General features: G+C 39.2%; 1 protein-coding gene across 6 annotated transcripts; it reads left to right on the forward strand.

Moving 5' to 3' along the window:
• Nucleotides 1-1,008: 1,008 nt before the first annotated feature.
• Nucleotides 1,009-19,332, forward strand: slc43a3b (solute carrier family 43 member 3b). 6 transcript variants are annotated; one of them, XM_004545476.6, is made up of 13 exons: nt 1,009-1,130; nt 10,490-10,756; nt 10,875-11,004; nt 12,464-12,510; nt 12,610-12,686; nt 13,823-13,915; nt 14,009-14,148; nt 15,310-15,416; nt 15,546-15,689; nt 15,944-16,051; nt 16,400-16,586; nt 18,003-18,123; nt 18,215-19,332. In XM_004545476.6, the coding sequence occupies exons 2-13, from the start codon at nt 10,570-10,572 to the stop codon at nt 18,335-18,337; spliced, it is 1,464 nt and encodes a 487-aa protein (XP_004545533.1). In that variant the 5' UTR covers nt 1,009-1,130; nt 10,490-10,569; the 3' UTR covers nt 18,338-19,332. The 6 variants fall into 6 exon arrangements, with proteins under 6 accessions (XP_004545533.1, XP_004545529.1, XP_004545530.1 ...); XM_004545472.5 differs by lacking the exon at nt 1,009-1,130 and adding an exon at nt 6,975-7,128; XM_004545473.5 differs by lacking the exon at nt 1,009-1,130 and adding an exon at nt 6,981-7,128 and having other exon boundaries at nt 10,493-10,756.
• Nucleotides 19,333-25,680: the final 6,348 nt, after the last annotated feature.

The following is a 25,680-nucleotide window of genomic DNA, read 5'->3' on the forward strand; positions in this document are numbered from 1 at the left end:
GCAAATGCAACTTTAATCCAACCATTAATGCACCTTTTTCTCCTCTCACTGTTCTGTTGATCTTTGTTGTGAATTGAGGCACAGCATCACCTTTGATCAGATTTCTAGTCTGTTTGAAAATTTCAGCGTCAATATAAAAAATGTAAAACAAAACACAAATAATGTATCACAGTATCACACCAATGTAGTACTGGTGATGGAGGGAGTGGAAGAAATCCCTTTCAATAACTATTCACTGAGAGGACCAGAGAATTGGAATTAGAGTGAGAATGATAAAAGAAGTAAACAACTACACGCAAACAAAAAGATTCACCAGTAAAAACATTCAGCTATGGAGCCGGAAACAGCTGGAGAACGGGGAGGAAAAGGACACATAAACACCAAGAGGATGTTTCAGCATCACAGTACATTACAATGTATGTCAGTGGAAGAAGTACTCAGCTATAGTTAGAGATAGAGGGGAAATGATCAAATGTGGTTTCAGGCAATCATCCGACTTGTTTTCTTAAGAGAAAGTAGGTCGTTCAAGAAGAAGTAAACATGTCAGTATCAAAAACGCAAGAAATGATTTGTTATTTTTGTTTTTATTCTTAATTTATGTATTCATATATCCAGTTTTCCCACACTTTTGATGACTCTCATGCAAACCAGTGAGGCTTTATTCTTATTTACATGTAATCCTATATCCTATAATCCTGCGGAACACAATATTGTTACGTTTTATTCAGCGCATTTTTTTCCTATGGTCACACGGTGGCGCAAAAGGACCGTAGGCACACTTCACGAGCTAGCGTATATCAAACACATAGCTATTAGTTCATCATGAGACAGATGAATAGTACAAGGAGTCGAATTTAGTGAAGACGAGCAAATGCAAGTTTTAATGAGTATTTAAAGTTATTCTAATTAAAATATTTGATTCTTTTTAAGAAATTAATTTTTGTAGAGGATTAAACCTGAGCAAAGACCAGAGCTGGGAGCAGCAAACCAGCTAGTACTCATATACTAAGAGGGTGTGTGAGAGCGCAGAAGCCTCCCGAGTCCTTTCTCCAGGCTGCTTTCATGTTACAGGACTAACAATGTGTGGATTTAATGGACAATGGGATCGCTGCAGGAGATCACAATATCACGTAAGTGTACATCCCCTCTTACAAAGACTTCAGACAAAGCTGCCGACTAAAAATAGACTCGAAGCTGTTTTCTAATGAGGGCAGGCCTGCCTGCAGTTTTGTGTGTGCACACAGAGCATCAACATCATACGGGTCTGGCTGTGCAGACACTGCACCAAGCAAGATTACAGCTTAAAAAAAAACACACTGACGCCTCTTGTGTTTTTTAAGCGCATACAGCAAATAAAAAGAGTAAGAGCTGATTAGTAGAATCACATGCAACTACACTCATTGTTTTAAATGTAACGACTTTTAAAGTTGACCTAATCTAAAGATGTGGTCAGACTCATGTGATGTAAGTGCCTTTGGAGGTTGCGTGGTTGCTTGTGCCAGAGCACAAACAAACCATTAGCACTTTGTTGATGTCAGAGGTGAACGGTCATTCTGATGTGATGTGATTGGAGGGTAACAGTAATGCAAATAAACAGTGGTTATAAAGCAAGTTATGCAGAACCTTGAAGCAGGAGCAGAAGATCACAACAGGTACCACTCCTTTCACCTAAGAACCGAAAACTGAAGCTCAACAAAACTGAATGGTACTTATAGTAGATTGGAAAAACATTGCCTGGTCTGATGACTATCGATTTCTGCTGCAACATTTGGACTACCAAGTAAGCATTGTTTAAACACCTGGACGCTATTGCTGACCATGTCCATCCCTCTACGACCATAGTGTTCCCATCAGAAGATGGGTACACTGTGGTCATAAAGGGATCCAGCAGGATAACTCACCATTTAAGAAATTCACTGTACTCAAATGGCCTATAAAGCCACCAAATCTTATCCAAAAGAGCATTTTTCAGATGTGGTTCAATGTAGGAGTGCATCATGGATGTGCAGCAGACAATTCTGCTGCCACTGTGTGATGCTGTGATGTAAATATGAACCAAAATCGCTGAGCAGGGATTCCAGCACCTTGTACCACAAAGAATTAAGGTAGTTCTGTAGGCAAAAGGTACTAGCATAGTGTAACTAATAAAGTGACGGTGTGTGAATGTATGTGTGCTTAAAGAATAGTTTCCTAATTTTGCAAGTCTGTCTTAAAACAACACCCATTTCCTGTTGTCACAAACAAAAAGGGCGACTATTGCTACTTTGCTCTTCCTGCTGTTATCGTTCTGGCTTTTAAGATAGAAGGCCGAGATATCTGTGTCCAAGTCTATATCAGTATTATTGATTGGGACAAAATCCACAGCTCCCTCTCTTTATTTTTGAACGTTTATCTGAAGAATGTGGTTGTGGTCTTAAAAGGAATTTTAAAAAATGAAATTAGAAGATTCTTTACCGTCTTATAAACTTCAAGTAACTGCATTTTTATGCATCAACTACATCATCGATCATGTGTGTGGAAGGGTTTTCTTGGTGTTCAGATATGTCCACCGAGTTAAACGAAAAATGATTATCATTAATTATGCATATATGAATGCTTTGTTGTCAGTAAACAGATTGTTATTTAGAGAGAAACTCAAATCTTTCATCTTTAGTGATTTATACTGAAGTGTGAAAATTCATCATTAAGGGTGGGCGGGGAAAGTTGTCAGATGTCATCTTTACGGGGGAAAGAGTTAAAAACGCCTGTTCTTTAACTTTTAAACATTAACTAGGTCTGTGTTTGTCCGTTTGCCAAAGGTCACATGGTCATTGATTCATTCATACCAGTGAACCTTCACATTCAGTCATAGGTACTCTCATTCACTTCAATTTTGACTCCCTTCGTATGCAATAACAAAGATTTGGTCTCTTGGTGTGAAAAAGTGAAGCTGTTTCAACTGTGCAGGAGTCTATGACAACATTACCCTGCTGCTCACTTGATTTACGAACTCAGTAGATACTTTCCTGATTGGTTATGGCTTCAGTTGATAGTTTTAAGTCTTATTTACTACAACATGATCATCATTTTGTTTTAGGTTCGAGCTCACTTGTTATTGAGAAGTTGCCGCCACATCAACAGTCAGATCCACCCCCTAACTCGTGACTGATGGCTCTTAAAAACATCCTGGTGGCAGGCAAAATGCCAAACTTCAGGTTTCAGAAGTCACAAACAAACGTCACACCTGTTCAGTTGAGGAGCTTCCTCATCCAACCTGACAGCCGCGCACTGTGCAAGCCAAAACTCGCCAGCATTTTTGAACAGTACACATAAGTTAAAGAATAAAACTGTAAATCTTGTGACAAAATCCTATGTTTAGAATTTTTGTCACCAGCTAATCTCATAAGTCACATGTGGCACTAACTTTTTCTTTTACCTAAACGTTTTCAGAAAGAGGAAGTAGTGAGTGTGATGTCCCGTGGTTTCTCTATTTGGGGATCGAATTTTAAAGAAATATAAATTCGATGACATGTGACAATTTCCTGTCCAACGGTTTGCTGATGTTGGCACTTATCAGACTGGCACGAATGAAGAGTGTGTCTGACTGCCCGTTATGCAATACAGCACACACACACAGATTTCCATCACTTCTGAGGATTGATCACAGTCATTTTCTGCAGAAGACTCGCACTAAAATACTGATTTATGCATGTATGTATGTTTATGTCCAATCACATGAATAATCATATAGATGCATGTGTTTTCATATCAGAACACTCATTTACTTTTTCTAAAGCCCATAACCCTAAAGGCAACCATAATGACACCTGCACCTGGTTCGATTCATAATCAGACAAATTTCTAAGCTTCCAGATACACCCAAAAAGCTCCAGCATCACTTTTATGAAGCACATTATTACCAAAGTCCTCTTTGGTGATCTGATCTTATAGTGAAATGCATCCCTGTCTTTTTTTTTTTTTGCAGACTCAGATGAAAATCTAGCTTTGTTGTAGCCTAGCTTACAACAAAAACTGTAAGAAAATCCATTCATCAATACCTGTAAAGTTGTTGATTGGTGGGTGGTGGTCAAAGTTTGCAGTGACAGTAGGAGAGACCTTGACTCCCTATGAGGCCCCCACCTGACTCCAGTCACTCACGTTTTGCGATGTGCATGATCCTGTTTAAACAAACCAAAAGACAACAACAAAAACCAATGAGTGAAAAATTTGAGGATTTAAAGTTCTGTGAGTGAAAAAGAGGAAGAGGAGAAAAACGCTAGAGCAGACAGTGGTGAGTGGAGCAGATAATAATGAATAAATATAATGCAAAATAATTAAATGCTGCTGCCTTAACTTTTGGGGAGTGACACTTGAATAACATAACTTCTGGTCGCACAACATTGTTTCTTTTGTTTACTTTGCCAGTTAACATTAACTTAGCTGGCAGTCAGTCGACTCTTAACTCTTCCAGTCAGTCTGGAGAGAGGAGCTTCTCATCTTTAAAACTCAAAAAAACCTCCAAAATCTGCCTCAGGTCAACCATGTTTTTGGGTCTTGAGAAAATAACAGTGGGCAGGCCAAAGGCTGTAAGCAGCACTGGTCGAATCAGCGCTCATTGCATGTTGATGTGGGTTTAGTTCTTTAAGAGAACTTTTTAATGTTAAGATTACTATGTGTATTTTTTGATGCTAATTAATATTTTTATTGCCAATCGAGTGTCAGCCTGTTATACTGTCCTGTGAACTCTGGCTGTTTTTAAGAAGAGCGCAGTTTACCTGCATAGGCCAGCCCGCCCAGTGTCATCCTCAGCCATGCTAGTTACCACGACTGCTGCAGAAGCACTAAACTACTTTTAACTGAATAATTATAACTGAGCTCACTTTTGTCAGCAATATGGATGTTTACGTTTTTCATTACCAAATTGTATTAATTATTGTAACTTAGTGTTAATGCGTATCAGTAGACTTCAGCTGAAGGGCCACAGTGACTTTACTGGGTGAACTTAGACCCATCCATAACTAAATAATAAAATTTCATCACTCCTCAAGACCTTTTGCTGATTTTCAGTCCAGTTCTTGTGTAATTTGGCATACCTCATCCTTTTTTCGACATTTCCCTTTTTTTAAAAATGGCTCTGTGACAGCTGCTCCTCCACTGAGACCATTTCTGATTACTATTTTATGCGCATCAAACTGTGTTCCCTTTGGCATTCCTCATAGATTTGACTAAAGGAATGGGAACAAAATATCTGTTTTGCATCAGGCTGCTTGTAACAAAGTGCCTTAATATCTAATTTAAAATTGGTTCTTTACTAAAAGGTCTGTTATGTGTAGTTGCAACGATGTTTCATCACTTGAGTTAGGTGCATTTTTATATAGGCCCTAGTTGACTCATAGGTCAGTATTAAGTGGCTTAACAAAGATTTCATGGACTAGACTGGACTGAAAATGAGCGAAAAAGCAGCAAATGTTCAAAGAAGAACGTCCAGAAAGCCTTGGAAACTATTATTCAAGACTAATTTAAACAATTACGAGAAATTCTGGCTTAAATTATAAAGAAATGAGCGTTGGCTCAAGAACTTTGCACAGCACTATATTAGCTCATGTAGCATGTCTCAAAATGCTGGGATGGGTCAATAAAAGGCTGGACACTGGACACAGCATACCAGCTGTCACTTGCTTTGAATTGTGGTTGCAGTGAGCCAGCATATAATGGAGGGCCTAGGAGTAAAGGTACGCACCAAATACATTTAGTTTGTGTGTCATGGATATGACTGGGATTCATGCCAAACAATGGTAACTGTGGTGTTTGTACTCCCTTAATCATTTGTGAGGTAGAGGTAGAAACTTGATCTGTCTCTCATTGGTGAGGTTTGAGCCACAGCGGCAGAAGAGAAATGTGAAAGTCAACGGAAATGTGCCCTTGTTCTCGTTCTGCATCATCATCCTTCGAGCGAATAAAATGTACGCTGGCACATCATTCTTTACTTGTTACACTCACTTCCTCCGTATCATGTCACCTAGGGTCACCATTAGAGTTGGAGTCCACTTTGACTACCGGGACATTAAACAGTGACTCTGGACTGTGACCAGAAAGAGTTCATGTGCTTTAAGACCTTTGGTCATCTTTCCAGTGAGGCTATAGCTCCACTTGCATGCACATAGAAAGCTTTGGTTTCAGGAAGTGTGCTCAAGCTTGTTGTGTGTCAAGCCATGAGTGTGTGAGCTGTGTCTTGTGATGAGTAGTGATGATGATATATATGTGTTTTTATAGTAATACTTCCATTTACATCTCTGCCCTCTCATAACACCCTCTTTAACTTGTTGTAGCAGCAGAAACCCATTGATACAAAAACAATAAGGTAATAAGAATGACTTTAAACAGTTTGTTTTGTAACTGACATAGATCACACAACAATATGTGCTGCGTTTTCTCGTTTGCTTTAGCAACAGTGACATCCTGGCATCCCACACCCAAAAATGCAAATACAAACAAATCACATGTTGGTGAAATTAAATTACTTTATTTGTTTGTTGTAATGTCACTGTCGCCATTTTCCATCCTTCCCAACAACCTCAAACTAAAGAAAACTGACAGAAAATCAATCACCATCTGGTTATAATCAATAATCTCTGGAGTCTGAGTGCAGGCTGTCTCAGTGACTGTAGGGGACCAAGCAGGCAAAGCTGTGCTGTTGAAAAAGTGGGTTTCATTTCAATCAAAATTAAATAAAAGCATTAAAAATAATATTTAATGCAAGACATATAAATTTAGCAAATAAATAGGGCGAACTAAATAAACACTGCTCATAAATTACTGCTTACAAAACCTCACTTTAACAAAGAGAGCTAAAACACACGAGAGCACCATGAACCTAGAGTAGTGGAGCAAACCATTATGGATGCAAAGGGGAAAAATCACAGGGATAACAACTAAACTCACCACAAAGAAAATCCATGAACCCCACAGGTATCACAACAAATGGTTTGGTCCATTAGCCTCTGTATTTCAAACAACTCAGCCACCTGCTTTGAGTAACCATGAAGACCTGGAGCAGTCGACGTTTAATGCCAGCAACAGAGAAAGAGTGATTAGTGCAATTTCTATAAAACTCATTGTGTCGAAAAATGGTTGAATCAAAATAATCAGGTAAGCTAGTTATCTCTTATAACTGCACATTAGCTTTAAAGTCGTAACAAGGCTGTGAAACCTCAAACCTGTATGAGGGATTTAGGTGAGTGCAGAGAATGAATGGATGTTACTGAACTTGTTCCAGTGGTGTGTTTTTTGAACTTTGATCATGCAAACATTTTTGATAGAGGGACCTAAAGAATATTTGGATGCTAAAAACAAAGGCCTATCCTTGAAGCTATAATATGGAATTTTGTCTCATGTGTTAGAAACCAACCACATATTTTGAAGGTTCACCTTCACTGTAGAAGATGAATTATTTAATAGGTGAAGGATATCAATCGAGCCATTATGTTCAGCTTGTCTAATTCAGGGTTGCACGGTGAATGGAACATCTCTAGCACAGGGCAAGAGTCGGGGTACACCGCTCTAATCACAGGGCTAAGGCTCATTTACCAATTTAGAACTACCAGCAATATAATTTAAAAAAAAAAAAAAAAAAAAAAGCTAACGAGCAGCAGCTGGATCGAAATCCAGAACTGTCTTGCTGTGAGGCAATGGTGGTAACCACTGCTCCCCTGATACTAAGGATACTGTACAAAAACTGGGATGTGTAATGTGTGTTTTTATGACTGCCTTTTGCAGTAAGCCGGAATATCTGCAAAATGGCACACTGTTGGACGAAAGCACTTCTGATTTGAAAGGAGCGTGACACTTACTTTTTGACCGTGCAATGTGGTCCACTCGCATATGCGTTGTGCCAGAGTTCACACTGAGGAATCGAGCACTGTGGAATATTTGGATGTAATGAACAGAATTATGTGAGACAGAAAGAACTCCAACAAACCTGAACTTGGTCAGAATCTTTGAATAGTCCTTTACAGCAGCGGTCCCCAACCTTTTTTGCGCCACGGAACCGTTTATGCCCGACAATATTTTCACGGACTGGCCTTTAAAGTGTCGCGGATAAATACAACAAAATAAAACTAGTACCGGTACCGAAAAAAAGATTTATTCATAACACACGTGAAAAGACCCAGGAAAACAGAGTTAATGACAAAAAAACGATAACAAAATAACGCTGAAAACCGACAAAAACCCTGAAAACCATACATTTCACACTCGAGCCTCAACTCTCGCGGCCCGGTACCGAACGTTTCACGTGGTCCAGGGATTGGGGAACGCTGCTTTACAGGACTGGGCACGTCTTATTCAGGTGAGTGAGTGGGTCAGGCAAGTTTTACAGGTTTTTCCCATGTTGTCTTCCTAAAAGGGGAAAATCAAATCCGAGCAAGGGATACTAAATAAGCAAGTTTGTAATATTTATGGTTTCTCAAGGGATGAAGCAGTGTTGCTTACACATAACGGGCAACTTGGCATGAACCAGCTTTAAATTGTAGCTTTAAGCACTTTGTTTTTGGAACTGGCTGTTAGTAACACAATGTATTTCAGTTTCTATCTTTATAATCTATAAAAAGTGCCAAAGAGAACAGGTTGATAGAAAAAAATTGTATTTTGACCTAACAGGATGTTTCCAAAGTGCTATTAGCCAAAACCCTGGAATATTTCAACGTGGTGTGCAATCTTTAGAAACTAGACAAGCTGAAGATGGGTTTTTAAGTCTGCCAATAGCCTTCCATCTGTCACTAGTATCAACTTCTATTTTATTTATATAGAAGAACAGTAGTTTCTACAAAACTACAGAGAAAACCTCAATAATCGGATGACCCAACAAGGATGCACTTGGCGACAGTAGGAAGGAAAAACTCCCTCTTAACAGGAAGAAACCTCCAGCAGAATCAGGCTAGTGGAGGGGAAGTCATCTGCCGCGACCAGTTGGGTGTAAGGGAGGAAGACTGGATAAAAGACAGGCTGTGGAAGAGAGCCAGAGATGAATGACTGGGAATTCATCTCTGAGTGAGTGGGAAAGTTCCTTTTCCCACTCACTCTGGTGAGTGGGAAAAGGAACTTTTTAAGCCTAATCTTAAAAGTAGAGGTGTCTGTACCCTGAATTCAAACTGAGGGCCATCTACGAACATAGCAGAGGCTTTTGGCCTGGAATCTTTCAGTGTGGTGTGCAGCTTTCTTTGACTCTTCGTTTAATGAGTAAGACAGAATCAAACACTGCAGGCACTTTACTCTTGACTCATTTCACTCCATTGTAACAAGTTATTAGAGTAGTGAAATCTTTCTGTTCTGACTATCTGTGCATTTTTTTTTTTTTTTTTTTTTTTTTTTTTTTTTCCTCTTCCCCCTCAGTGTCACCACTTGACTTTGCGTTCTTGTTGGATGACGTTTTTTGTGGGGGGGGGAGTTGCATGCAAAGTTAATCCCTTATGTAGAAGCCTTATTCTAACCCTCTCCTTTTAATTTTAGTGAGGGGCTAATTATGCATTTTCTCATCAGCCTGGAGCACCGTGGAGAGTCATGAGTTACTGCAGCATCTTTTTTACAGCCTGTCAAGGAGAGAAAACCTATCACACATCCTTTTTTTTTTTTTTTTTTTTTTCCACGTGCACCAGCTGTGACAAAGAGGGTTCCACACGGCACTCACGTTTTTTTTTGTTTTTTGTTTTTTTTCCCCCTCCCCTGTCTGAGTCACATGATCTTTTGGCTAAACTGTCTTAGCCTCCCAGCATCCACATCTGTCCTTTCTCCCACAGTGTATGTGGCTCTGCTATCTGGCCGGCTATACGTGCGCAAGTGTTTGTTTTCTTTAGCCACTAGCACCGCGAAGAATATTTTCTCTCCTATAGAGCAGAGAGGAGAAAAAACCGGAGGGAGGGAACTGATGAGGAAGAGGAAGGAAGAACTGTTCTATATAAAGCAAGCGCGAGAGGCTCAAGCTTGTGGTTTAAGAGCATTTGTAGAGACGCTTGGAGGCTGAACTGTGAGTACAAGACGGTAATGAACTGGAAATCATTGTAACTGAACAGCAGAGCGTTTTATGTGGAATACTTCCTCTTTGTGGCAACACGAGGTTAATCTTAGTAAGAATAACTTCTTTTTGTGTAACCTATGAATTCATGCAATATGTGTCTCTGGAGGTGTGACCTAAACTTGAGCAGGGCATTTTATGTCCAGATGTTTTCAGTTACAGCTCTTACGCAGCTGAAAAGGTTTTGATTTAAGGCGTTCTGTTTTGGGTTTTTTCATTTTCTTGTAGTAGATTTCTTGTAGTCTTTCCCTTTCAATTTGGAAGGGATGGAGAAACAGGGAAGGTGGGTTAAGGAAGAGCTTGGCATGCAGCAACAGGCCTGAAATGGAAACAAACCACGACTGCTAGACAAAATAAATGACTGCTGTTATATGGTCACATCATTCTTATTTTTCTTTAAACATAAGAATAAAATGCAGTATTTTGGTTTGGTTCTTTTAGCAGGTGCTGTGAGTGAAGCCCCCTCTGACTGTGTACAAGTTTGTGACGTACTTGTGAGTGTGAGCTGAGCCTGTGCGACCATGCCAGGGTCTGGGAGCGGTTTATTGGTGCAGCGCTGCCTCACCTTCACCACAGGTCTGGTGGAGTGCCTGTGTTTCGCTGGAGCCGTGTTTGGTTGGGCTTCTCTTGTGTTTGTCCTCAAGGAAGAAGGCTACTTCAGCTCTCTGTGTGTCAACGGCACAGGAGTCAATGGAACACTCGTTTTAGGTCAGTGTGATGTTCTTACCTTCACAACTTTGAGCAACAATAAGCTTGAAAATGGCTGGAGGATGGAAATTAATCAATCACCTGTTCCTTCTGTCTTTTCTAACTTTTATTTCTGCAGATTGCGCCGGACAGGATGAACAGTTCTCGCTTATTTTTACCATTGCGTCTTTTATGAACAACTTTCTGACGCTGCCGAATGGTTTCCTTTTTGATCGGTTTGGTACTACAGTGACTCGGCTCTACGGAATGTAAGTCCAGCACCTTAAATAGTCAATGAATAATTCTAATCAAGAACATTCATATGAAAAATGTACTCTTATGTGGCACTAAAAGCCCAACAATCATGTTAAGAGAAATGAAGTGGTAAACTATTAAAGACCACCAATAAGATGTCATAACTTTTGAGCAACAACTGCACAGTGCAACTTTTAATTAGTTTTTCCTCGAGATGTGATGGTTTATTGAAATTCTGCAGGTAATTCTAATATATCCTGCCCACAAATAAAATGGACTTAAAAAAACCCACAAAAAAAAACCCCTCCTAACTGCAAAGATCGTCTGTTTTTTAGATAAACAGGCATATTTTGACTAAAATGTTATCCCAGATTTTCCTGACAATTCCAGAGGAAGGATCCACTCTGTAATAGGACTTTTGCAAAACTTCTGGTCCTTACTGTCATGTTGAATTTCAAGAGTTAAAGTTGGTGGTTAGATGTTTTTATAGCATCTGTTTTTGAGAGTCCACTTTTAAATTCCATCATCTAGAAAACTACTTGAGAATTTTCTTTTAGGGAAGATATCAGGAATTATTGCGCGGCAAATGTGGAATTTCAGGCACATAACTCGGATTACCACAGAATGATGGATGCATGACTTTCCTGAAATACTTGGATATCTGATCTGACAGCAGATTTGGAGGCTTGAGGAACCACAGTATTTCAGCTTCTCACAAGTTAGGGACGTAAATAAAACAGTCCAAATTAGGTGACTAGTGTCACAAATATTAATATCTGAATTTGACCCCATGACCTAAATCGAAATGAGCATTATTTTTCTATCTCTGTCTGATCTTTGAGTTTCCTCGTGATTTCTAACAAAAACTCACATTAATGTGCGATAGCCAAAGATTGTTTTGAAAGTAGAGTAAGGGGAAATATTTTCTTCTGCTGCCAGAGATGCCGTCTAAAGTTCAATCAAATGTCAGATTTAGCAGGGAAGGCAAGAAAATGGAAAGACGGTTAATCACAGAGTAATGTTTTCTTTTCTCCTCCAGATGCTCAGAATCCAACACTAAGCTGTCATCCCTCCTCAAAGTTAATCATGTAATGGAACACCAGACATACCTCTGCAGGGTTCTGCCCCAAATATCTAAATCCACAATAACAGACTGGCACTGAACAGATTCATATGTTTCCAGTTATACAGGGTGGGGTGAAAATAAATAGCCAAGGAATGCTAGTAGTTGTAGAAGAGGCACCTAGTGCAGATGAGGATGCTTAGGCCAAGAAAAGGAAATTAAAGCTCTCCAAACGGCACCAGAAGCACATTTACTTGGTTGTGAGTGATGGTGTGTTAATGTAACGCATCTCAAAACAACCAGTTTGCCAAAGTGCTGCACAGTTATTAGGACACTAATGATCAAGAATTCATCAAATTGTTTTAGCAAATTGTGTGGCACAAATAACAAATGATACTTTTCAATTGCAGATTTCTTTACACCATAGGTACAGTGATGGTGGCCTTTTCTACTTCAGGTGAGAGTTCTCAAATAAAGATCAGAGTAAATAAATATCAACATGAACACAAATGTTACAGCTGTTATGTTTTTTTTGTTTTTTCTTTCCCCTTTTTAGCTCTGGCCATCCTGCTCTTCCCAGCTCTCTCCCTCCTGGCTGTGGGTGGCATCTTATTTCTGATGACCAACATGCAGGTACTGGATCAGTTTAAGATTACTGCTGCGACATCAGGCAGTTTTAATAAATTTTATTATACATTTGACCATTTCTGTAAAAAAAACTCTTATATATTTTTCTAGAATGTCGGTTTGATCATTTTCCTGTTTGGGAAAGTAAAACCTTTTTTAGACCTGTCACATTTTAAACCTTTAAACCTCTCGACTTCTGAAATGCGCTTTTGCTTGTGAGCTCTGTGTGTAGATCACCAGAAAGAGCTGGAAAGACACATGATTATAACTTGCTAACTGACTCATCTATGGCCCACTTTGTCAGTAAAGCATTGTGTGAAGAAAGAGGTTCGACTGTGTGACCTTTTGTGATCTGTGTTCTGTGAATGTAAGACGTTCCACTCTTTCCTCAGGCTATCAGCAAACTGCAACAAAGCCAAAACACAGAAACCATCTTCACCACACTTTTTTTTTTTTTTTTTTTGCACAAATCCCTCTTGGGGAGGCCACGATGAATTTGAACCACATTCTACATTCCCCCTCGAGCAAGACCTACAGCCAAGTGTTTGGACAGTGACAGGTTTTGTAGTTTTGCCTCTGTACACTGGATTTTTAAATCAAACAACTTGGGTGTCATTTGAAGTGCAGACTTTCAGCTCCAAACCTAACTGACAAACATTAAGCTGTCTCAAGGTTCAGGAGATGGATCGGTGTTCATGCTGTAGCTCACTGCTGTAAGGCAGCTGCATTTTTCACATTTGGTTTGACTTTGACACGATTTTCACTAAAATTACGTCGGCTCGAGCTGTTATCTACCATAGCACAGAACTTAAAAATAATCTTCAGCTGTGCACACTTGACTCCTAACTGAAAAACTGAACCAAGTTTATCTATTCTCCCCTCCCTTCGTGGGGAAAATAGATAAACTTGGTACAAATATTGAATTTGCATTTGGTCGCTGTTCACAGGAACTCTCAGTACAAGAGACGTAATCGCCTTCAGTTGTATCTATCAGTGATAGCAAAAACTTTAGGTATGCCCAATGTGTGTTTTTTGTCCAGAAACTTACAATAGACAACAGAAAGATGAATGCAGAGGGGACCAATATCAACTAAGAATTTTAAAGAGCCCCCACAATAACATTTAATTCAATTTTCCTAAAGGTAGGAAACCTGTTTGGCTCACGTCGCTCCACCATCATCACTCTTTATAACGGGGCGTTTGATTCTTCCTCAGCACTCTTCCTCGTCATCAAGGTGAGAAACATTTACACACAAAAGAATCAGCAGGATATATTGATGCTGTCTCGTGTAGCAATGATCACCACTACATCTCTTCTTCTCCTGCAGCTGTTGCATGAACGTGGCATCGCTCTTCGCTCCTCCTTCCTGTTTCTGTCCGCCTGCAGCGTCGTTCACCTGCTCAGGACTTTCTTCTTGCTGCCTCGGAAATTGATTCCATACCCGCTGCCGGATAACTACACATACGGGTATGAATCCACGGCAGACGTCTCAGACGAGTCTGCACTTAAAGTACAAAGTGTCATTTTAGAAAAAGGACCATAAGGAGAGGAGGGATGCGCAGTTTTAATCAGTGGGAATGCTGGATAGAAAGCACCTGGATGCAGAAAAAGTGTGACTGGGTGAATCAGAAATGTTATGTAGTGCATTTCTGCTTGAGCTTTATGCAAGGACCAGTCAGTTCACATTTACAATAGCACTAATGTGTTTGGAAAGTGCCAAATGTACCTTGCAGCGTGGTTGCTAAAATAAAAACTGCAGTGAAGATGCATGAAATGATCATGCATGAGTTTAATTTTACTTTGATTAGTTTGTCTTGTGTTTGTGTTGCTGCCAATGAACAAAACCTGGAGTGGACAAGGAGGGCAGAGTTAGTGCTAAAGGAGAGTGCCATAGCTAAATCAAAAAGAGGAATCAGTGTAGCACTGCGGTCAGAATAGTTTCCTCATAGAGAGTTCCTGTTTTCATAGGAAACAGATCAAACATGCATCCACTGCTTACTGAGAAAGCTCTTACTCAGTAAGCTGAGTAAGAGAGCTCTTTACAGCCAATGATGACAAAGGCCCAATGATGAGGACATCAGTTGTATTAAAATCAACAGAACAGTTAAACCTCAGTATGAGGACAGCCTTTTTTTTTTCTTTTTTTTTTTTTTTTAAATGCACTAGAGTCCCCGCCAATATAAACACAAAGTCTAAAACTGATCATAAGAGCAGAAATTTTATAATTGTGCATAATTTTCCTCACCTGTAGCTCAAAAGGTAGAAACGTTTGTCTGCTTATTGACATGCAGACTAGAGGTGCCAGGAATCAAACCACCAAACTTCCAAAGTATCCTTGAGAAATATACTGAACCCCAAATTGATGCATGTGTCTGAGAGTGAATGCTATGTTAAAGGACTTAGAGATAGGAAAACTGACTTGTGTGTATTTGTGTTAGTGGCTGAATGAGGTTTGTAATAAGAAAAAGCTTTGAATGCTCAACTTTTACCTCCCCCCCCCCCCCACATCTCCATGCAAACATCCTGCATAATTTAAAATTCCAATAAACTCAATTCATAAAGTAAATGTAAAACAACTCGCTCGGTCCATTCTGTGTGCCGTTAACCCCGCTGTGACTTTGACCTCAGGATAACCTGTGGTAAATCGGACAATCGTATTGGTGAGGTGGCGGAAAACGGAGATGCACAGAAGGTAGAGGAAGTGCCGCTCAACAAGGATGCATCTGCAAAGCAAGGTCTGTGCCCAACTTGGAAAGAAAAAGAATGAACCAATCATACACAGTGCACTTATCCACTGTGATTTTTTTTTTTTACCTATCTCTTTGCCTTCTTTCCTCATCTCTGTGATCTCCCGTCTCTCTCAGAGAAGAGTTTCCGTGACTGTTTGCTGTCCAGGTTCTTCATGTGGCATCTGCTTTGGCTGTCAGTGATGCAGCTCAGGCATTACCTGTTCATTGGCACCCTAAACCCCATGCTGCAGAGGCTCACAGCTGGAGAGTCCTCACTGGGTAATCGCACAAACACCACATCACTCAGTCTCAGCTCTAAGCACTTGAATGTAATTTTACTAAATCAACATGCGTTAGGTACTTTGAAAATGCATCAGTGTCTAAATTCTGCTTCATTAATAAACTGGCTTATCTTACACAGTAAGTGCAGTGATTTACAAACTAAAACTCCATGTTTTTGATGCCTTTTGAACCATCATGTCTCATATTTTGGTGGACTCTGCCTTTTATCCATTTTGTTTGTGTCCCTGCAGTGAGTCAGTACACCAATGCCTTTGCGATCACCCAGCTATGTGGCGTGCTGTGTGCTCCCTGGAACGGCCTCATTATGGACAGACACAAGGGCAAACCACGAGCTGAAGGTAACACCATGACTCTAATACTGATGTAGAATAAAAGACAACACCTCCCATCCCTGTGTGGATTGAATAATTTTCATGAATTCATTCAGTGATGGGTTTACATGAGATGCTGTCATGGTTTAGTTTTTGTGCATGCTATTTAAACTAGTCTTTTTATACCTTGTTTGAAGTTTTGTTTAAGTTTTACTTTATTTCAGACTAATGATAGGGGAGAAGAAAGGAAACTTGCATACAGTATATAAAGATTTGTCCACTTTAATCTTCAGTCTCATCTGAAGAGAGACCCTCAGGCTGGCTGCAGATTCATAAAGAGCGACATGCACACTTCAGTCATTATTGTGTTTGTAGGGGAGAGCGAGCAGGAAGTGGACCTGCGGGCGACGGTGCTTTCTCTCTTCCTGACGGCCCTGCAGTGCCTGTTGTTTTCCATTTGTGCCTCCACCCCATACCTGCCTCTTCAGTACCTCACCTTCATCCTGCAGGTGCTCAACCGCTCCTTCCTCTATGGCGGCAACGCGGCCTTCATCAGTGTGGCGTGAGTATCAAACATGCACGCTAATCAATGAATAGTTTACATTTCACAGCACTCTTTCAACACAACTGTAACTCCATGAAATATTTCTGATATTTAATGAAACACAAAAGATAAGAAATCTGTGGTTTAAAAAAGATAACACATAAAACACATATCTTAGTGATGACTCATCCATCAAAACAGTGAAAAAACAATAACAAAAGAGAAACTTATCAGAAAGAATTGTTTTTGATGAGGCATGTAATTTTTTTTTTTTGTTTGTTTTTAAATAAGCCAACCTCTATATACACATGTGCATAGAGGCAGGCAGGTTTACACACTGGTCTTTAAAAATGTTTAGAGGAGAGCATTACTCAGCATTTCCTCTTTAGATCACTAGATGGCAGTATATAACAGCTGTGTTTATAACATGAAGCATTTCATTCATCCAAATTTGGGATATGCTTTTGCTACAGCAGTTAAAATGAAGTCAAACACAGCAAATTAAAATAAATTATTTTAGTAAGTAGAGTAATGCCTAAAAGCGAAATCTTACAAAATAGCTAGTTTGTATTTTGGAAACTTCTGGGATTTTTTTTTTTTTTTTTTTTTTTTTGGCAATCTCGTCTCTGGTTTACAAAGGTTGGTCAAAGAAAGGGAAAACATCCATTGTGCTGCAGTTCTCTGGGTGAAAATTAATAAAAATTAGTAACCCCAGGTGTGTAAATAGATCTAGATCATAAGAGGAGAAAAGTAATTCAAATACCTCAAACCTCTTGCCACGGCCAAAGTACTCAGAAGAGCATCTCAGCAGCAGCAGAAGACCACGCAGTGGCCTCTCCTGTCAGCTAAGAACAGGAAGCTGAGGCTGCAGTTTACAATAGAAGAACACAAGACTGGAAAAACATTGAGTCTAAACTCTTGAAGTCAGAATTAGATGTAAACAACATGAAAGCATGGATCAGCAGTTCAGGCTGGTGGTGGATTTTCTTGGCAGACTTTGGGCCCATTAGTACCAGTTTAGCATCATTTAAATACCTTGTTAGTAGTATAAATCTAAATTTAAAAAATGAATGTATTAAAAAAAACCAAATATATTAAATACTTAATCAACAAAAGTGAAGTCAGCAGAACAAATAATGCATTGTAGGAAGCTGCTGCATGAGTAATAAGTGCTCAGTCTGTACAGAGGGGGACCAGGATGGTCTATAAGTTTGTTCAGTGACATCATCTCTACCACAGCTTCATATTTTTAAATGCATCAAAGGGTCTTTAATGTTAGCTGCTGACAAGTAAATGTATACAAATGCTCTTAGACTGCATGTAAATATAGTATACTTGTAATAAGTAATTATTTCCACATTATTGCTGCCTGTCCTGGTTAAATAATTCTTGTGTGATCTCCTTCCTCCTTACTTTCTCGCTCTGTGTGTTTAGTTTCCCATCCTGCCACTTTGGGAAGCTGTATGGTCTGGTCATGGCTCTGTCTGCGGTGTTTTCGCTGCTGCAGTATCCCTGCTTTGCTCTGGTTAAAGTCTTGGATGGGGATCCGTTATATGTAAATACATTTTTATGATCTATCCTTGCTCCTTATCTCATCCTTTCTCTCCTCACATCTTCATCATTTTTTTTCTCCATTTTTTTTCCAGGTGAACATTGGTCTGACACTGCTCAGCCTGCTGGCCTTCATCCACCCCCTCTCAGTCTACCTGCACTGTCGAAGTGTTTCCTCCCAGCGGGTCAAGAATAAAGCCATGACGCAGTCTTCTTAAAGTCTGTACAGTAACTCATTCTTATAAGTTTACTACCAGTGAGAATTACCTCTTCAACTTGTTTCATGTGGTTAAAGTGCTATTTCCACATTCCTGACAGGAAGTATTTGTTTGCTCTTTAGGCTCTGTACTGAAATAATGATAGAAGCTGATTTTTCTTAAAACTACAAATGGTCTTTTTCTTTGAGGATCACCAAAGTTTGCATCTTATATTAGTGAGATCTCCTCTTAATCAATGACTGTGCTTATATAATTATATGGGGCTTTACTTTCACCGCACCAATAATCTGCTTGTCTGCATTTTGGTGCTATTGCCTGTTTTTCCTTTGCAGACGTTCATTTTAATAATTTCCCCAGCTACTGATTTGCTCAAATTAATTGTGTGTTTTTTTTTTTTTTTGTTTTTTTTTTTTCACACTCACATGATTCTCACTTTATATTAACACACACCTCCACAGCAGTGCAAATGTAGCTATAGACCAGCACTGAAACAGCAACCAAACCTTACACATCATCTGTCAAACACAGTTCTTTGAATATTCATAAAAATCATCTCAAATGTACTTAAAACAAAACTGCTGCTCGGCCCGTTTTATTAATATTTGCATCGTTTTGCTTTAGATTGAATCTACTGAAAGACAGAGCCTGAAGAACAACAAAGCATTCAGATACTAACTTTACTGGCTGTTCTTTTTTTCTTTTCTTTTTTTTTACGTACCATAAGTTGGCTGTAAATGAATTTCAGATTGTAAAGTGTGCATTCGCAAAGCTTTGTGTATGCCCAGTGCAAAAATGACTATCTGTCATAGAAAAGATTCTGCTCTGCAGCTTTTTAACTCCCTTTTGCAATTTCAGAGTTTAAGCAGGCTCTGAGCTGCTGTCTCTGAAGCATGTAAACAAACCGATGGTGCTAATGTGTCCTTTTCTCTAATCCTGCTTTACCGTCCGTTTCTGTAATCATGCTGGCTGCCCTAATAATATATGTGCAAAAACTATGACATGTCTTGATTCTTGTTTTAATGCACTTTTATTATTACATCCTTTTTTTTTCTTTTCTTTCAAACAATTGCTAGATTGTTGGCAAGATACTGAAGGTATGCATGGATTTGCATAAAAACTAAATGAAGTTACAAAGTTTTCTATGAAGTTACTATAAAAGTAAGGATTCCATGAAATTGGGGGAGATTATAATTTTGCAAGTACACATCAGATTGAAACAAGGTGAAATATAATTTTTATTTTCCTGAGCAAATATGAAAGTAACTTGGGTCCAGATGAAGTCTTGGATCCAGGGGCTCTGTTCACACATTGTATGGAGGGAATTCCAGCCTTGGCAGAGAAATGCTTTCAACAAATACACTGCTTTTTTTTGTTTTTAAATATTGTGTCATTGCTCCAGTGTGAACATCTTCAACTTCTCTCTCTGTGTTGTGTTTTATGTGTTTTTACCTCTAATGAGTAAAGGACCAACAGTGTGGCTATAGTGAGAACATAAGGGACATTTGGGAACAAAAGCAATAATTGTAAGCTCGTTCTTGGCTTTGAGCTATTTATTTAAGGAATGTCTTGACAGTACGTCAAAAACATGGTTGAGGGAAGTGGAGAGTATAAAAACTACTTTGCCATCTGCTTGCTTCAGTGCACATGGTACAAACTGCACTGACATCATGACAATAATCAACAGTAAGGGATGCTTGTTTGCGTCCAGGATGTGAATTTTCAGGTGTTCAGTGTGGAGGAGCGTGGTTTCCTTTTTATTTTATTTTTATTTTTTTTAAATGTGTTGTACCTGGTAATGTTGACATGTGAAGGATGTTAAAGGGAATGTCTCCTATAGTGTTTGTTTCAGACTCTAAGTATTTTTCTGAAGTGTTAAGAGGTAGTAATAATATTGAAATTTGCATGTAAACAGTACTGTGCAAAAGTGTTTACCCATCGCTCGTTTCTTTATATTTTGCAAGCTCTTCTTTCAATATCGGCTGCCTTTTGCTCCTTTCTCTGTCAAGATGATCCCACACTGCCTCATAGTGAGGTTCAGGCTCTGGGAAGGTCAGTGACTGACAGTGCTCAACTGTGCCTTTTTTGTTTTTTCACTTTATCAGGTATGCTTTTACTGCACTGCCAGTGTGCTTGGAATCTTTGTTTGGCTGAAAAACGAAGCTGTTGACAAGATGTTTTCCAGATGTATCGCACGTAGGAATAAAATAGATTTACATTTTTCTATGGTCAAAATTTCACAAATCATGACAACACTTCACCATGCCGAGATGTGCCAAGTTTTTACATAGTAACGCTAGGGTTTCCTTGTTGGTGCAAATTTTTTTTATAAATATACCTTATCAAACCATTATCTTGGGCATTTTATTTGTAGGTTAGACTGCTCAAAGCCACCTTTAAAATAAATAAATCTGAGCTCTTGGAAGCAATCTAAAGAAACTACTCCAGACTTTGCACTGTCTTAACCTACAAACTTCTTTTTTTCAGCAACAAAGTCTTTTGATATTATCTATAGTATAGTAAAGGGAATTCATATTAGCCTTGAATGCAGTTTCAGTTTTTAACTGTGGTGAAACTGTTATATCCTCATGTGCAGGTGCCAAAGAGATAGAAAGTGCAATTATGATGTAAAGAAACCTATGAGACATGTCCAGTATATGTATATTTTACATGCACATATCCAATACTATATTTCAATAAATGTGACAATTAGTGGCTTTTTGTCCTTGATTTATTGAATGTTTTGTCTGTTGCTTGAATACTTGACCAAATGATGTATTATTGCAATATGTTTCTAAAGGGGTGTGTGTGTGTGTGTGTGTGTGTGTGTGTGTGTGAGAGAGTGAGAGAGAGATATAATTATACATTATTTAGGATTTAAAGCAACAAATAAACCACTAGATATATTAAATGAATAATTGAAGACCATCACTGAAAATAATTGGCACCTGCTCAGCCAGGTTTGGTTTATTTATGGTGATGAAGACTGGGTCATTGTGTGACCTTAGTCTTTTTTTTTTTTTTTTTTTTTTTAAGTTTGAAAAACTAAACATGCTGCCATCATTGTGGTGCGTTGTATGGGAGAAAGGACCATCTACCAGGATAGGAGGCTTCTGTTCCACATTTTTCTCTTTTAATTTGACAGATGTTGCGTGCTCCCCATCTCTATGGCACTGAAAGGCTAAGGAGGTGGAATTGCCATGTGTAAAAGCATGAAGTATTGAGGCTTTTCACATGCGATGGCTCTGTGGTTGCCTGACAGCAAAAAGATCATTATGTGTTTTAGCTTCAAAGCATGCTACCTTAATTCGCTTGTCACTGCTGTGCACTTGAGGAAAGAGAGCTGCAAAGTTGCTGTTCTGTTTATAAAACTCATGATGCATTAAACAGCTTTATAAACTGAATATTAGATCTTCAGTTTGCTGCTGCAGAATTAAAGACTAACATTAGGAAATCAATCTCAAGACTACACACCTGGAAAGAATGCTGTTAGTCCAAACAGAAGACAAGTGAAGGGTTTTAACATGAAATGAGACAGATTCTTACAGTATATAGTAACCATTTGTACATAGTATAGGATTTTGGCTTTTTGTGCACAGTTTTCATTTATTTTTTCCATTTTTATTTTTAAATCTAATTCACTTTTTCTTCCTGTCCATGTGCTGCTGTATGTAACAAGTGAATTTCCCAGTTTGGGATTAAATAAAAGCTGCCTATTCTGCTAATTTAAAACATCAAAGCTAACAGGTGTGAACCAGTTTGTGTGTAAGAACTTTTATGAATCCTTGGTTTCAAACGGCCTCTGTTTGGATGAGATGCATCCAGAAATTTGGGACGTGCTCAAAATATGTGACCAGCACAATATGTGACAGAACAGCATAAAATAGAATTACAAATAGTGAGCTCATCAGACCTGTAAGGGTAGACCGTGCATTACCTGCTGCCAGCACACATCCTGAAGCCCCGAGGATACTGTCAGAGGTCAAACGGCAGAGTGAGCAATGTAGTTGCCATCTTTAGAAGAAGGTGGTGCATGTTTGCATGAAACAAACCAGAGTTTGTTAATGTCAGAGAAGTGTTGTGCTCAATCTGTTGAAAACAGATCTGATATCACTTCACACCTGCAAGATTCACGGCAGCCTTGGAGGACAGCATGACTTCTCCAGTCATACTCATACTGTTGGCAATCCGGGTGGCAGTTGCCATGTTTTTGTGGGAAGTGCTGAGATTTCAGATGGGGAAGAATACTTGGGGAAAATCTCTGGCACCTGAAATAACAGGGACACTCCCCCACACCTGCTGTGCCCTGAAATTAAAAATAAAACTTGATGCTACTGAACAAAGTCTTTCACATCAAGTGTGTGTGTGTGTGTGTGTGTGTGTATACGCAGTGTGTATGCACATGGTGACAGGTTCTTCCCTTGCATCCATGCATCTGCGTCATTGATGATCACAACCTCAGCATCTCGCCAAATTAAAAATACAGACTTGCATAAATGAGTGACAGAAATAGGAGCGAGAGCGGGAGGAGTGGAAGATAAAAATAAGGTTGTCTGTTAATGAGGTGAATTGTGTGCACTAATCAATATGAATATGTTCTCGAGACAGAGGATGTCTTATATGAACACACAGATTTAATAGGCGACCTCAAGCTGTGCCAACTAAATTGTGTCGCTCTCTGTGATTGGTCCAACAAGAGAAAAACATGTTAAGGCCTCACATTGTCAGCCTTTATCTGCTGTCTCCCATCTGCTATGGCAGCTAATAGGAAAACAGTTTATGCCTGAAACTGAATGAATAAGTGTCTCATCAGGCTCCATCATCTACTCTGAGCTTAGAGTTGCAGCACTAAACAAACTGTTCAAGGCTGTGAGGTCCCTGGTCTCTTAATGGGACATCAGACATGGCCAAAAAATGATGGATGCCTCTGTTTATATACTCTTTATGGATGGAAAGTACATTTATTTAAGTGCTGTACTAAAAGTATTGAGGCTCTTGTGGCCAGGGGCGGATCTACAGGGATAGCATGGGGTGGCAAGTGCCATCATATAATGATCTCATGCCACCCTAGTTTTGCTTATCACAATGCTGTTTACTAAAAATAAGCTAGCATTAACACTTTGAGCCTGGCTACAATTAACACTGAATATAAATTCTAAAAGTGAATATACTGAATGACTGATGTAGGATGACATAGGAACAAGCTGCAGCCAGGCTGAGTCTTTTATTTTGTTTTTTAATTTTATTGATAGACCACTAATATATATATATGATTAAAAAATCTATATACATGATGATCTTTTTTGAATACTGTTGACATGTTTAGTGCAGGAAGAAACAATAAAAAGGGCATTTTCAGTTGTTTTGTTTTGTGTGCCAGTGAGGGTACCAGTGAATGTCACAGTACCTGCCAAAAAGCCACCAAAGGCAACGTAAACACTGTCTCGAGGTGGAAACCAGGAGGAGTGATACACCTCCTGTTGTTTAGGCCTCCGGTGTGCACCTCTGTCTTGTAGTGGACAAACTAATTTTGTGTGTCATGTGTGGCATCTTATTGTGACAGACGATTGTTCTCTAATTTTAGTTTTACCTTGTGACTTACCTTGTTTCCTTTTTTACTTTCTCACACTCGTTGACTCTGGAGTTTGTCCCTTAATTGAACTCACTTGGAACACATTATATAAGGACTGCACTCACGTTCAGCTCACTCTTTTCACTCCCAGGGGCAGCAGCTGAGGTGTGTTTGGTTTGTTCTTCTGAGTTTAAACCTTAAGTGAGTGACTTGACCGTGGTGCAGGAGGTTGGGAAGCGCATCTGTAACTGGAAGGTTGCCGGTTTGATCCCTGGGCTCTCTTTCCTGGTTGTTGCGTCCTTGGGCAAGACACTTTACCCTACCGCCTACTGGTGTTAGCCAGAGGGGCCGATGGCGCGATATGGCAGCCTCACTTCTGTCAGTCTGCCCCAGAGCAGCTGTGGGTACAACTGTAGTGTATGAATGTGAGAGTAAATGAATAATGGAATTGCGCTTTGGGTGCCTTGAAAAGCGCTATATAAATCCAATCCATTATTATTATATTTTGACACACCAGTCCAATCTGACATTCCATTTGGTGCTCAATTGATCTGTCAAATGTATAAATACATGCGACTGTGAGATTTGTATAGAATATTTGTATATGCCACTTAGTTCAGAGGGTCAATGTGAGATTAGAAATTCTATCAAAAATGAAATTATTCAAAAATTGTCTGAAATTCAGCCAGTTCCATTGATTTTAATTATAATGATCAACACATTTGGTAAAATGATGACCTCAGAAAAAGAGATTCAACAATGAAGCAAGTAACAAACTACAATATTAACAAGTTGGACAAAAGTAAGCAAACCCATATGGGGCATAAATTATTTTTACCACATATGTTGATGACGACAGCACAGTTTTCACAGAAAAAGGAGATCCGAGCCTCACTTTCCCCTCATAGGTTGTCCTGTCTCTCTTGTGATGTCACTGACAGCAGATGTCCTTAATATGGTCATATCAGGCGTACAGCGCTGGCAGTGAGCACAACAGCCCCACCCACCTGCTGTTCAAATCTTTTGTTTGTGAGAGGCATTCAGTCTACAGAAAGATTGGCTTACAGGAAGAGGAGCTTAAAAAGACTTGTTTCAAGACAGTTGTTGAATTGAAGAGCTTCAAAAAGACTGAGCATGAGATCAATTAGTTTTGTTATGAGGTTTAAATCATGCTTACTGCCATCCAAGGATAAAAATGTTGAGATAGAAATGAGTATAATGGTTCTATTTAATGTATATTTAATCTGAAGTTGCTGATCACTTGAATTGTATGCGTTTTCATTACATGCATTATATATTGTGCAGAATATGTATTTCCATGAACAGTATGCCTCTGTACAAAACTACAAAGGCATTTAAATCAAACACTCGAGGTGTGATTTGAAAGTGTTTGACTTCAATTTTTAGTAGGTCGCAACTAGGAACAAGCAAAGGCTCAACTAATCTCAGTGACCCCAACAAAAAAAAAACCACACCCCAGTTTCAGTTTGCCACTAAGAATCATTTCTTGTTAGAAACTCTTGTTCCTTTTCCTGCAAAAAAGGAACAAAAAGATGGAAGGAGTCTGGGTCCAGCCACACCATGGGCCAAAGGATTTTGTCTCCCAAAATGAATGATGAACAAAAACTAAACTATCAAATAAAACTGCAAAAGATAAACAAAAACCAAGAGATATCAGTGCAAGTGAGGGAGGCAATCATTACAAACCTGCCAGAGACAGGAGTGGTCTACTCAACAATCTTGTTCAATAAATAAAGACAAGATCACTCGCTGG

This window comes from Maylandia zebra, linkage group LG2 (genome assembly GCF_041146795.1).
Source record: "Maylandia zebra isolate NMK-2024a linkage group LG2, Mzebra_GT3a, whole genome shotgun sequence".
NCBI lineage: Eukaryota > Metazoa > Chordata > Actinopteri > Cichliformes > Cichlidae > Maylandia > Maylandia zebra.

Coding starts and splice junctions, on each gene's coding strand:
- slc43a3b (XM_004545476.6), top strand. CDS start 10,570: ATGCCAGGGTCTGGGAGCGGTTTATTGGTGCAGCGCTGCCTCACCTTC. Junction 14,149..15,309: donor CCGGATAACTACACATACGG/GTATGAATCCAC, acceptor CTTTGACCTCAG/GATAACCTGTGGTAAATCGG. Junction 18,124..18,214: donor TGGATGGGGATCCGTTATAT/GTAAATACATTT, acceptor TTTTTTTTCCAG/GTGAACATTGGTCTGACACT.